The sequence below is a fragment of the Oncorhynchus tshawytscha genome, linkage group LG08 (assembly GCF_018296145.1).
Source record: "Oncorhynchus tshawytscha isolate Ot180627B linkage group LG08, Otsh_v2.0, whole genome shotgun sequence".
Lineage (NCBI taxonomy): Eukaryota > Metazoa > Chordata > Actinopteri > Salmoniformes > Salmonidae > Oncorhynchus > Oncorhynchus tshawytscha.
The window spans coordinates 38,928,991-38,941,684 of record NC_056436.1 but is presented as its reverse complement, the minus strand read 5'-3'; the positions used below and the strand labels follow the sequence as shown (position 1 = coordinate 38,941,684).

Below are 12,694 nucleotides of genomic sequence, written 5' to 3'. Positions count from 1 at the left end.
AAACCATTTTCCCAGTATGAGGTCGTCTTTACGAGTTCCCAGTTGTCTTGAACGCACTGAAGTCGGATGTCAGAGATTTCCGAGTTGTTCTGAACACGTCGTTGTCTCCTCCTTTTCTAATATATCTGCGGCATTTCGCTCCAGATGCGTCAGAGCAAAGGGCAGATAAAAATATCCTCTTTTGACAAATAAAAATGTCTTCACAAAATGATGCTGAGGGAACATTTATGACAGGGAATGTGTATCATACTCATGATGCACCCGCAGCAGGTCTATGGTCTGGGCTAGTTATTATCAAAAGGTTGGGTCACATTGACTTAGTGTATTAGGGCTCCAATCATCACTCTTCTCAAAATTAATCTATCATGTATTTTTCTGTATTTTATTATGATCCCCATTAGCTGTTGCAAAAGCAGCAGGTACTCTTCCTGGGGTCCACACAAAACCTGACATAATACAGAACATTAATAGACAAGGACAACTCAAGGACAGAACTACATACATTTAACTGCACACAGCCTACATATCAATACCTACACACAATATCTAGGTAGGTCAAAACAAGTTTGCTGTTCGTTTTTGCAACATGATGGAAAGTCCATGCAATAATGGCTCTATATACTACTCTACACTTTGAATTTGTTTTGGAGACTGTGAAAAGACCCCTGGTGGCATGACTGGTGGGTTAAGAGCAAGACATGCTGCTCTGTTCTGGACCAGCTGCAGATTAACTAGGTCTTTCTTTGCAGCAAGATAACAGGGCCTGCAGGACTTAATTTTGTGGCATCAAAATAAAGCAGAGCATCTCATGACATTTGCCCCCCCCCACACACACACACACACACACACAATAGCATAGCTGTTGCAGACATGAACACTGGTCCAAAATTAGGTTAGATGACCTTACCAATTAACGTCAGTTGATCTTCTATAAAAATGTGTGAAATCAGGTTCTAAAACAGCACAGATGAAAGGATCAAACGGGATACCTGCACAGTTAAAAACGCACACCATACTGGAAAGACCCCAGCTCGAGATTGGTTTATAAAATGTAATTTTTATTAATGTTACATAGCTGATACATAGGGCATTAAACATTTCCACGAGGCTTTTGGGCACTACAATCGATGATTAGCAAAAAAACACAATAGTGGTCCAAATCGCTAATGACAATCTTTGGACTAACCAAACGCCCTCTTTAACATGTGGACACACCTGCATTGAAAAGTACTAAATTGGACTTGCTGTGTATACAGCATTGGTTTCCGTTCCAGTGCACTATTAAATTACATGCATGTAGGAATATTTTTTTTCCTTCCCATTATCAGATTGTTTTTATTTTGAGTTTGAGTTTTTAGAATGCCCCACTTCTGTATGGTCTTCAACCAGACATGATTTATACCGTAACCAGAGGGAGTGAGGAAAGAACCAATGGAAAATCACCTGGCTGCGAAAGACTGGGTGCCAGCTCATAGACTGGCCGTCCCTGCAGTATCGAACAATTGGACTTGTCCATGTCGGACGTCAGCAGCTGTAACCGTACCAGATAACTGTGTGGAGAAAGACTACGGAGGATGAGGGAACTATTCATCCTATCCTGCTTAGCAAACACCCCTGTTCAAAGAATACTTAACTGCCCTGGTGTTTGATGGGACTAACATTTTCTGTAGCGCAGCAAAAACCCTAGAATTTCTTATTTTTTTCCTCTATTTTGGACTAAAACGTTGATACAAAGAGGTGAAGCTATTCATAATGATCTAACATCAGAAACTGCACATATGGAAGGCCAGGATGAACACAAACCAAGGAATGGAGGTTTTTTTCCCTCTCCAGTCAATCTTTTTTTTTTGTCCAAAAACTGCAATGTGAAAAGACAAATGACTTTGGAATTTCCATACGCAGTTTTTCAGTAATGGGTTTCATCGCTAGAATCAGTTTGAAGTGGAGCAATAAAGGAATGGAGACGTGTAAAAAGGTTATTTTTTGGAGAGATGACTCAGTTTCAGTTCTCGTTCTCTCCGGCCTCACCGGCTTCTCCGCCTTCCCCTTCCTCGGGAGCGTTGTCGGATGTCCATAACTGGGAGAAAGAGACCAAAATGTGTTAACGTCAATGTTTGTCAAAAGACAAAAACTTGTTCGTAGACAACTCATTACCCATGCAGACAGTCTTCCAAATGAACTCTTATAAGTGAACATTATCATACCATCTCGACAATAAAAAATAAAAAACATTAAAGTTTAATTTAACAGACCGTAAATATTGACTAGAATAAGGAACATGGCAGAGCAGATAGGGAAGGGAACTCACTGTCAGGTTGTCTCTGAGCAGCTGCATGATGAGAGTGCTGTCTTTGTAGGACTCCTCGTTCAGTTTGTCCAGCTCTGCGATGGCGTCGTCAAATGCCTCGAGACACAAAAAATAATAATAATATTATTACACGGCAAGCTTCAAAGTAGATTAACTGTACAAAGTCCAAGCTACCATAGATAGGAATAAACCCCCAACAAAGTCCAGCACAGATATTAAGCCATCTACTTGGTATTGCTCATTGAAATACATTTTTCCAGAAGAGACATAACAGTCAACCCATTCACACACTTACCTACGAGTTAGCAATTGAAAAACACACCACTTATCATTAATTCTGATTAATTCTAATTCTGATTAGTTCCAACACATGGAACTTCTCTACATTTCAAACCAAGTCCCCAGATCTAAAGAAAACGGTACAGGAACAGAGGGGTGAGGCTGGACTGACCTGTTTGGCCAGTGAGCAGGCCTTCTCTGGGGAGTTGAGGATCTCGTAGAAGAAGACTGAGAAGTTGAGGGCCAGGCCCAGGCGGATGGGATGCGTGGGGTCCATCTCCTTCTTGCTGATGTCAAACGCCTGCTGATAAGCCTCCTGAGAGTTCTCTATGGTCGCTGGGGAGCACACAGATCAAAGTGGACGTTATGGGATGCTAATGGTAGTGAGACACCCTACTGGACTCTTATTTCGACTAACACCAAGTTTGAGACTGACTGAAGCCTGATTCACTCAAATTCACTCTGTAGCGATTATGATATAGGCTAGTGGGTGTTAGGTTAAAAGACTACAAGTGTACTGTTTGGACAATTCTGTGTGACGTGTTCTCAGCAATAAGCAACTGAACATAGCAGTCGAGTAGCACTTTGATTTCCTTTTGTCCAAGCCTCACTTGAAATGCACATGCTTATAACTGGGCATAGAGTTCTCTTTAGCGTGCGTCACACAATGGGTGCCAGTGGGAGTCTCAGAGGCCCATACAGTAGGCTAGAACCCTCCCCTCTTCCTCGTCTCCTCCTATGAGACGGCTCCCTGCGGTCGTGCGAGTGTGTGTGACGCCTCACTTGACACCATTTCCAGCTCCGTTACAAAATGTGCCGTTCTATTTCGGCTGCTGCACGAGGGGCTCGGAGTTTAAAGCAGAGCCCCATAAAGCCTCATTTTAACCTCCTCGCAGACTGTAGAACAATGGCATGCGACAGACCTAAAGGACGTCTTGCAATAGTGCAGATCAAAGGCGTCTTTATTAGGACGTGACTCGGAGGGGAGATTGATATTGGGGCTGTTACGCAATCAGAGGGAGGCGAATTCTATAGGGTTGCGAGGAACAATGTCTATACTTCACAGAACATTTACTTCATGCCCCACACAGTCATTTAAGCCTGCTTAGATGTCATTCTGGGATTTAGAGAGAGAGAGAGAGAGAGAGAGAGAGAAAGGGGGATTTCAAAAGAAAAGAGTCGATGTATTTTACATATCTGGCTCGAGTAGCACTTGGGCTAGAGAGATTATTACATTTTAGTCATTTAGCAGACGCTCTTATCTAGAGCGACTTACAGGAGCAATTAGGGTTAAGTGCCTTGCTCAAGGGCACTGACAGATTTTTTTCACCTAGTCGTCTAGGGGATTCGAAATCAGCAACCTTTCGGTTACTGGCCCATAGCTCGCTAGGCTAACAGCCACCCCATTCAGAGTAATTCACACATCTAAAATGTAGGTGTATTGCTTGCAAATACCAACATGGCAAAAACCTCATGCAGTAATCAGTTCGAGGGGCCATTTCAAGCTCACCTGTCTTGTCATCCCCGGAGGCGACTTCGGCAAGGTATCTATAGTAGTCCCCCTTCATCTTAAGATAGAAGACTTTGCTTTCGGCGTTTGTGGAGTTCTCAATTAAATATTTATTCAGAAGTTCCTGTGCAAAGGAAACAGGAATTAATTGTTTGTTCACACACACACAAACTTCCATCTATTTGACAGTCAATGTTCCTTTATTATTGAAATCCTGTTAACATACTCTGACTGGCTAAAGAAAGAAGGTTGATTCTGATTGGCTGAGACCACATACACCCAAACATGACCATGTGAGTCGAGTTCCCAAATAACCCTTCAATACCAGTGGTAGGCAAAGAAGCCTCAATCTTCCCGTTACAACTGTGATATATCCAACAAAAACTGGGTGAGCAGCATTAGCGACAGTGCTGGACCAAGGAGGCGTAACAACAATGAACACACGTTTCAAAATTCATATAGCGATTATCTGAAAAAATTTAATTGAGCCTGTGACCCAATGTGATTGACCAGTTCAGTAGCCTCATGTGATGAGATCATGCGAGTGATGTCCATGCAGGATTTGCACACACGAGGGAGGCATATACACTCGTAGGGCTGTGACAGTCAAGGAATTTTGGATGACGGTAATTGGCCAGCCAAATGACCATGGTCACCGTTAAGTTTTTCTTTCTTCCCTCTGCACATTTTCTCCTCTCAGCTCCTGACTGAATCTGCTGCAATAGAATAACTGGAATGTGCGTCAACATTCAAGTCAATGATGGCATAATGGGCGACTGGCAGCCATTGCGAAGAGCAAAGCAGGAAGTAAAAGCAGGAAGTGTACCCATCAATGTGCTGTGATTTGTTTATTTAACTCAGACGTTAGAGAAAGAAAAAGAATGCATTCCATCGCATGAGCCACATCAGTCATCACTTGAATGAACATTTTACAGTACCATGAAAATGATCACAATACCAGGCAGCCATTGCTAGTGTACCCATGAGTATAGCACGAACACCCAGACGTCCCCATTATGCTGCTCATTCTTAACAACCAAAAATCCCCCCCCAAAATGTTTTTATTTTATTTTCATGACAGTCTTCATCCATAACTGACGACTACATGGTTATACAGTAACTTGTGCCAGCCCTAGACACACATACAGAGTCCACCATGAGTCCAGTGGAGTAGACAGCAAGAGCCTAGCTGTGCATATGGGCAGGCAGCAGTGGTTTCAGCATAAGCAGGGTGGGAGCCAGCGTTTTGCACTGCGTCAAGTCATTCCAACTTGTCCATAATGAGGCCAGGCCTCCTGCGGGTTCCTGACCGTCTTTTGCCCCAGATTCTTCTGGGCTCCTTTCGTTCCAACGTTCCTCAGCGCTCCGTCTTAGTGGAACAGATACCGCCATCGAATCAACGTGTCTCAGAAGCAAAACCTGCGGCTGAATGCACCGGCTAAAACTGGGAAAGAGCAGCACTGCTTGTATGCTACAGCTTACATAGCACTCCAACAGCATCTATATTTAAACCCACAGCAGCAGAAACTCCAGCATCACTGCAGACCAGTTCATCTGCAACACACTAACTATACTGAAGAGGGTATAGGGAATACAGTAGGAGCTATGGCCTACATTTCATCTGGGGTTCAATCCAAGGCAAGATTCCTTCTGTAAGAGAAATGTATCAGCTCCTGACACGGAGGTCTGGAATGCTCGATCGTCAGTTAGTTAGCGTGAAGGAGCCTAACCAGCCAGGGCCAACTCATCAAGATCAGTCTCCAAAAGTGTCTGACTGCTGCCTGATTACAGCAAATCTGTGTCAGTGAGACCAAGGGTTTAAGTCACATTAACTTGTTTTAAATATCAGATTAATGAGTTCGCCGCAGAGGCTGACAGACCTAAAATGGCATCTACTGACACTGACAGGGAGTGAGTCGAAGTGGGCGTGTCTCAGGGCTCATCCAGCCCTGCCCACACTCTTACCCGAGCCACTCCCACCCAGTCTACTTACAGACGAGATTAGTCTAGATACACGGCACGCTCAAATGTCTCAAGTTCCAAGCATTCCTTCCCATACATCACCCTGCCTGCAGACGAGTGGAGGGAGAGTGGCCTGGTTGTTCACATTGTCTTCAGTTCACACAGCGCTCCTAGTTTCACACAGACCAAGGCAGTCTTCATTAGGCACCAAACGGAAGGAAACAGGGAGGAATTACATGAACCTGTCCAATAGGAAACATTTAGCTACGGTGTGCCCTAATAAATGACCCAGGCAATAGCACTGTGCTTAATAAAACGGGCTCCTATATCTCATCTGCGGCTATGATATAGGCCTAACAAGAGCTGATGGTGAAATTCTCCAGTGTTCGACTAATTGTAATACTGTAGTACTGTGCTCTTCTATTGGAGATAAGCATCATCGTGAACATACAGATGAGCATATTTTTGTGCTAGTCCATCTAAAAACTACTGTGCGAATCTGGCCGGGTTTTCAATGATCACAAAAATGTGGGCCGTCACCATGACAACCTAGGTTTGACTTTGAAAAATGTGTCTCGCCAAGCTTAGATTCACATGTGAAGACGAGACCAGCCTGGATTGTTGTGTAGTGGGCCACGTTTTGTTCTGTCAAACCGACGCCTGAAAGTGGAACACTGAAAACAGCCTGCACCATCCTCAGCACCATCCTCCAATTTCACGGCAGCGCCGATGGCCACGGCCTGATCAACTATAAGTGAACCGATTCTGACCACAATCAATTGTAATTTCTAACAGATTGAGTGGTGGTTATTGGGGGTAACTATCCAGCTTCCATGATCTAATCCCATACACAGTGCAGACATGCAGGGTGGGTAAGGGCAGTGTCTGCATGGCCGTGGGCAGCAGAAGGGTTCCACCCAGTCCAGTATGACATCGCCTCAGTGGAAAATGAGTGCCATGTTATCCAGGCCTACTTCAGCCCAGTCAAGCCAAGGCCTGTCAGCTGAGAGGAGATAGGTGGTTACGTGCACCAATAGCCAGCCGCCAAGCAGAAGGGACGAGTTCAGGCAAGCAGCGAGATAAACATTCTTATAGGCTGGCTCCACCACGCCCTCCGTCAACACTGGCAGGCATCTGAGTCAGAGCCACACACACTAGAGAGCGGTGAGTGCACAGACGTGGAGAAGCTGTAAGGTGTGGTCAGAAGATGTGCCCATCTGTACGGTTTACATAATCATGACTCACTGGCATAAAGGAAAGGAGAGAGGGGGGTTAACCAACCTGAGGCACACCTACACCCCAGCCTACAGTTAGCTGCTTATCAGTTATGCCTACATACATAGGGATTGTCATTGTTTGCTTGCTCGTATAGAGAACCACTATGCATATATGCCACAAAAAAAAAATGTTTTAAATCTCTGTTGGTGACCATTAATATCGGTCAGAGTAAATAACAGCAACCCAATTAGAATGGCAGGGGCAATGAAATGTGATTAGCAAGTGACATGCTTTGAATATCTCCCTGGCTAGATGTTCACAATTGATCAGTGGACACTGCAACCTTTATTTTAAAAAAAAATCAGTAGAGATGTGGGACATAGTCAAAAAGCCTTAATGGTATTCCTATATGTAAGGTTCAGTGCTAGATTGGGCTCCAGCGTGCTTACAAAACGCTGCCCACAACATCCCCCCCAAGCCAATCCCCTCATCTCAGACCTCCGTGTGTCTAAAGGCCAGCAGCTCAGTGAAATTCTCTCAACCTCACAGTTAAGCCTCCACCAGATCCTCCCTTAATCCACTATCAAGACAAGATAGGAATAAATGGGCAGAGCCATTCACTAGTACAGGCTTGGATTTAAGTGAAAACAATTGCCCCTGAAAAAAACAAACAGGGGAAAAAAAGTCTGTAGTAGAAAGTCCAGTCAGTGACAGTCAAGTAATATTATTGGAAGGGAACCAAAAAATATATTTTCCTGCATGTTTCAGTTTTAAATCAGAGAGTAGCCCCCATTGGGTAGCAAGCTAGGTTAGGGAGATTGAGAGACATAGCCACTTGAACAAACTGGGCTATGACAGTCCTGTTACACAATTCTGAATGAACTCTTCCACTTGGCTAGCTTCATTACAACTCATGTGCCAGATGAAACTATGTGAAGGGTCCGTGCTAGCCGGGATCCTTGGGACGTCACTACTCAATTGCAGTTGATATATATTTTTTAAATGGTTAAGGTAAAGGTTATGGTTAAGGTTATGGTTAGGGTAGGGATGTCCCAAGGAACCTAGATAGCACGGGCCCTATGTGAATATCAAAACAGGAGGAGCCCACACACTCCCAGTTTTAGGCCTATAACAGTACGGCCCTTGATCAGCCACCACTGGTAGTCCGCCAGTGCCTACTCCACCCATTCTGACACACCTTACCATGCAGACACACTGGTTTGTGACCTTTGTCAGTCAGCACCATCACATCATTAAACCCCATTGTTCAGTGTGACATTCCCAACAGGAAGAAACCGGAGAGAGGATGAAAATAATACACTACCTTCTCATCTCAGGGCCAGATTACCATTTTAGACTGTAGGAACTCATGGACAATCGTGGGACATGACATTTGACCCATATTGGATTGAAACAATCTAATGTTAATTTCTGTTTAGAGCAAGATTAATAAGAGGTGTGATATGCTTAACAGATCAAATAAATTAATGGTTGGGTTCAGGGAAACACTCACTGCTGAGCGTGAGACTGGAGTAAAGGTCAATTCCATTTCAAATGAGTCAATTCAGGATTTTTTTTTAAGTATATAAAGTACCAGTCAAAAGTTGACACCTACTCATTCAAGAGTTTATTTTTACAATGTTCTACATTGTATAATAATAGTGAAGACATCAAAACTATGAAATAACGCATATGGAATCCTGTAGTAAGCAACAACAAAAAATCATCAAAATATATTTTATATTTGAGATTATTCAAAGTAACCACCCTTTGCACACTCTGGCATTTCTCAACCAGCTTCACCTGGAATGCTTTTCCAACAGTCTTGAAGGAGTTCCTACATATACTTAACACTTGTTGGCTGCCTTTCTTTCACTCTGTGGTCCAACTCATCCCAAACCATCTCAATTGGGTTGAGGTCGGGTGATTGCGGAGGCTAGGTCATCCGATGCAGCACTACATCAATCTCCTTGGTCAAATAGCCCTTACACAGCCTGGAGGTGTGTTGTGTGTCATTGTCCTGTTAGAAAACAAATGATAGTGGGACTAAGTGCAAACCAGATGGGATGGCATATCGCTGCCTGCAGAATACTGTGGTAGTCTTGCTGGTTAAGTGTACCTTGAAATCTAAATAAATCACTGACAGTGTCACAAGCAAAGCACCCCCACACCTCCTCCATGCTTCACGGGGGGGAACCACACACGCGGAGATCATCCGTTCACCTACTCTGCATCTCAAAGACAGGGCGGTTGGAACCAAAAATCTCACATTTGGACTCATCAGACCAAAGGACAGTAATGTCCATTGCTCATGTTTCTTGGCCCAAGCATGTCTCTTCTTATTGGTGTCCTTTAGTAGTGGTTTCTTTGCAGCAATTCGACCATTAAGGCATTCACGCAGTCTCCTCAGTTGATGTTGAGATGTGTCTGTTACTTGAACTCTGCGAAGCATTTATTTGGGCTGCAATCTGAGGTGCAGTTAACTTTAATGTACTTATCCTCTGCAGCAGAGGTAACTGAATCTTCATTTCCTGTGGAGGTCCTCATGAGAGCAGGTTTCATCATAGCGCTTGGTTTTTGCAACTGCACTTGAAAAACTTTCAAAGTTCTTGAAATGTTCCACATTGACTGACATTCATGTGTTAAAGTAATGATGGACTGTCGTTCCTTTTTGTTTATTTGAGCTGTTCTTGCCATAATATGGACTTGGTCTTTTACCAAATAGGGGTATCTTCGGTATACCACCCCTACCTTCTCACAACACAACTGATTGGCTCAAACGCATTAAGGAGGAAAGAAATTTCACAAATAACTTAACATGGCATACTTGTAAATTGAAATGCATTCCAGGTGACTACCTCAAGAAGCTGGTTGAGAGAATGCCAAGAATGCAAAGCTGTGCAAAACGTCAAAGAATCGCAAATATAAAATATATTTTGATTTTTTAACACTTCTTTGGTTACTACATGATTATGATTCCATGTGTGGTATTTCATGGTTGATGTGTTAAAAATGTAGAAAATCATAAAACAATAAAGAAAAAATTGAATGAGTATGTCTCCAACTTTTGACTGGTACTGTATGTGCTATTCAACCTGAATTGCGACAGAATTTAACCAGTCCTGGTAGACTGATAACATAGTGAAAAGATCTGCATAGCTATGCTTTTGTTAAGCAAACAATGTCTTTCATCAAGCATACTTAATGTAGTGTTGACTGTTCAGAGAAGGCATTGCTCATAATTTAAAGAGTCCCTTTTCTTCAGCACATTTATCTAGACAGCATAGAGTTGAGATTCCTGTGGCAGTACGGCTGGGTGAATTACTGATGTCTCGTGCTTGCACTGATACACTCAAATATGCCTCAAGAGGACAAGGGCAGTCTTGGAAGACCACTAACCAAACACTTCAAAGACCTAGAAAGATGACTAATCAACTATTTCAAATTATATCTTTGTCTTTCATGTAATTATTTTACATCCATATACATTGTCAATATAATGATGCAACACAGTGACTGACTGTCTGACTAGTGACCACACTTTCCCAGCTCCAAGCTGTGAGAGGGTGAGATGGGTGTATTCAGTATCCTAGGCCAGTGGTTCCAACCGTTTTTGTTTACTGTACCACCAACTGAATTTCGCTCTACCCTGCGTACACCCACTTTATATACCAAACATTTCCAGCAGAATTAATCTGTACTGGTACTACATACCAGTACGTCATTGCAGATATCTCTCAGCTCTCCCTCCACTTTCTCCCGGTATTCGTTGACCATTGCGAGCTTCTTGTCGCTTCCCTCAGTCTTCTGCCCGATGCTGGAGATGACCCTCCATGCCGACCGCCGTGCTCCGACAACGTTCTTGTATGCGACAGATAGCAGGTTCCTCTCCTCGTTTGACAGCTCGCCCCCCTGCTCCGTTACCTCCTTCATGGAGGCAGCCATGTCATCGTAGCGCTCGGCTTGCTCTGCCAACTTGGCCTTCTGAATAAGATCCGTTTTATCCATTGTTTGTTTTATTATTATTTAGTGTGTAACCTTATCTTGACTTGCCAGGGAAGGTTTAAAAACAATAGGAGTCCAGGAATGCAACAGGGAATAAATTGAATTGGGAGGTACAAGATGGAGAGTAGGGGGTGCTCCGGAGTATTCCACCAAAAACCTGCAAGTGTAAAACGGGAGGTTTATGTCACTGTTAGTCAATTTATTATGGAAGAGGTTGTGACCCAATGTAGTGAATGCACTTTTACTAGCACCAGCGTATTATAAACTGAAGCCGATATAAATAACCATTTCAGAGCAATCAAACTTGGAATTAACGTTACATTCGGCTGTGTGCGCGTGTCGTGCGCGCGTGGACATGGTGTCTGTCAAATTCCATGGGTCGCTGCCGTCAGCTAGCTAGTGACACAGTACCAGTAGCTAGCTGACGTTCGTTAACCCAGAAAGACTCAAAGTTAGCTTTATGCTAACCATCTAAATTTAACTAGTTAGCAATCATAGTTAGTTAGTCTGGCAATTAAACTAACGTTAGTGGTCACAGTTGCTGACTGTAACGACGTTAGCTAGCATTCAGACAGTACTACCAGACCGTGCTATCACAGACAACACTAGAGACAAAGTTACCTAGCTACATCCCCACAAGGTTAACATTTATGCAAAACAAAAATGATGCATCAATCTTGCTTCGACCAGACAAACTAACATAAACCCGCCAGATGAGCATCTAGCTAACGTTAGCCTACAATAGTAAAAGATAACTAGTAACGTTAGCGTAGGGCCACTCCTTTCATCCTGAATGGATTTGAACAACACAACGTTACCATTCTTGGCTACAAAATAAACATAATTTACAAATCGCAAACTAAAAAAAGATTGAAATGGGATTTCTGAATTTTCTAACCTTCTAAGGTCCCGATTTCTTCCTCCGAATTGATCCGCTTTTGAGATTGGTATGAGGCAGAGCGGAAAACCAGCAGAGATGCAATTCAACCAAACTTGCTAGGGCGGCTCTAGCTGAGAATGATTTTCCAATCAGAAATATACATTTTCACCTGTCAACGATGGTTTCTAGAGATACTAGCCAGTAGCTATTTTGCGAGGGGAAAGGGGGCGGGAGTTCAGGGACATGTTCGACTAGCCCGTAGGCTGCGGCTGGGGCCACGGGGTTTCCTCCAATTAGAGCAAGGGAGAAGACGTCACCATTGCCATGGTTATCCTTAGTTCCTGCCCACTTCCATATGCACGAGGCGGGCGTGGCACGCGAGTTATTGCTAATTCCCCCCCTTAATACCCTTTCTCCTTCTGAAACTTTGATTTTGTGGGTGATGTCAGCCATACAACTTTGACCAAATTACCCCATATTAGTGCTCACTAAAGCAATGATGGCTTTAATAAAATGTTCACTGCACAGAACA

General features: G+C 43.4%; 1 protein-coding gene across 1 annotated transcript; it reads right to left on the bottom strand.

The window, feature by feature from the left end:
* Positions 1–1,037: 1,037 nt before the first annotated feature.
* Positions 1,038–12,335, bottom strand: LOC112256506 (14-3-3 protein beta/alpha-1). Its single transcript, XM_024429816.2, has 6 exons — positions 12,181–12,335; positions 10,992–11,439; positions 4,098–4,221; positions 2,760–2,923; positions 2,309–2,404; positions 1,038–2,077 (listed from the first exon to the last, which is right to left on the bottom strand). Exons 2-6 carry the CDS (start codon positions 11,283–11,285, stop codon positions 2,003–2,005), a joined length of 753 nt encoding a protein of 250 aa, XP_024285584.1. The 5' UTR covers positions 11,286–11,439; positions 12,181–12,335; the 3' UTR covers positions 1,038–2,002.
* Positions 12,336–12,694: the final 359 nt, after the last annotated feature.

Excerpts from the sequence above, each read along its gene's own strand:
- LOC112256506 (XM_024429816.2), bottom strand. The coding sequence starts at position 11,285 with ATGGATAAAACGGATCTTATTCAGAAGGCCAAGTTGGCAGAGCAAGCC. Across the intron at positions 2,405-2,759 it reads CCTGCTCACTGGCCAAACAG|GCATTTGACGACGCCATCGC; the intron begins GTCAGTCCAGCC and ends TTGTGTCTCGAG. Across the intron at positions 2,078-2,308 it reads TGCTCAGAGACAACCTGACA|TTATGGACATCCGACAACGC; the intron begins GTGAGTTCCCTT and ends TCTTTCTCCCAG.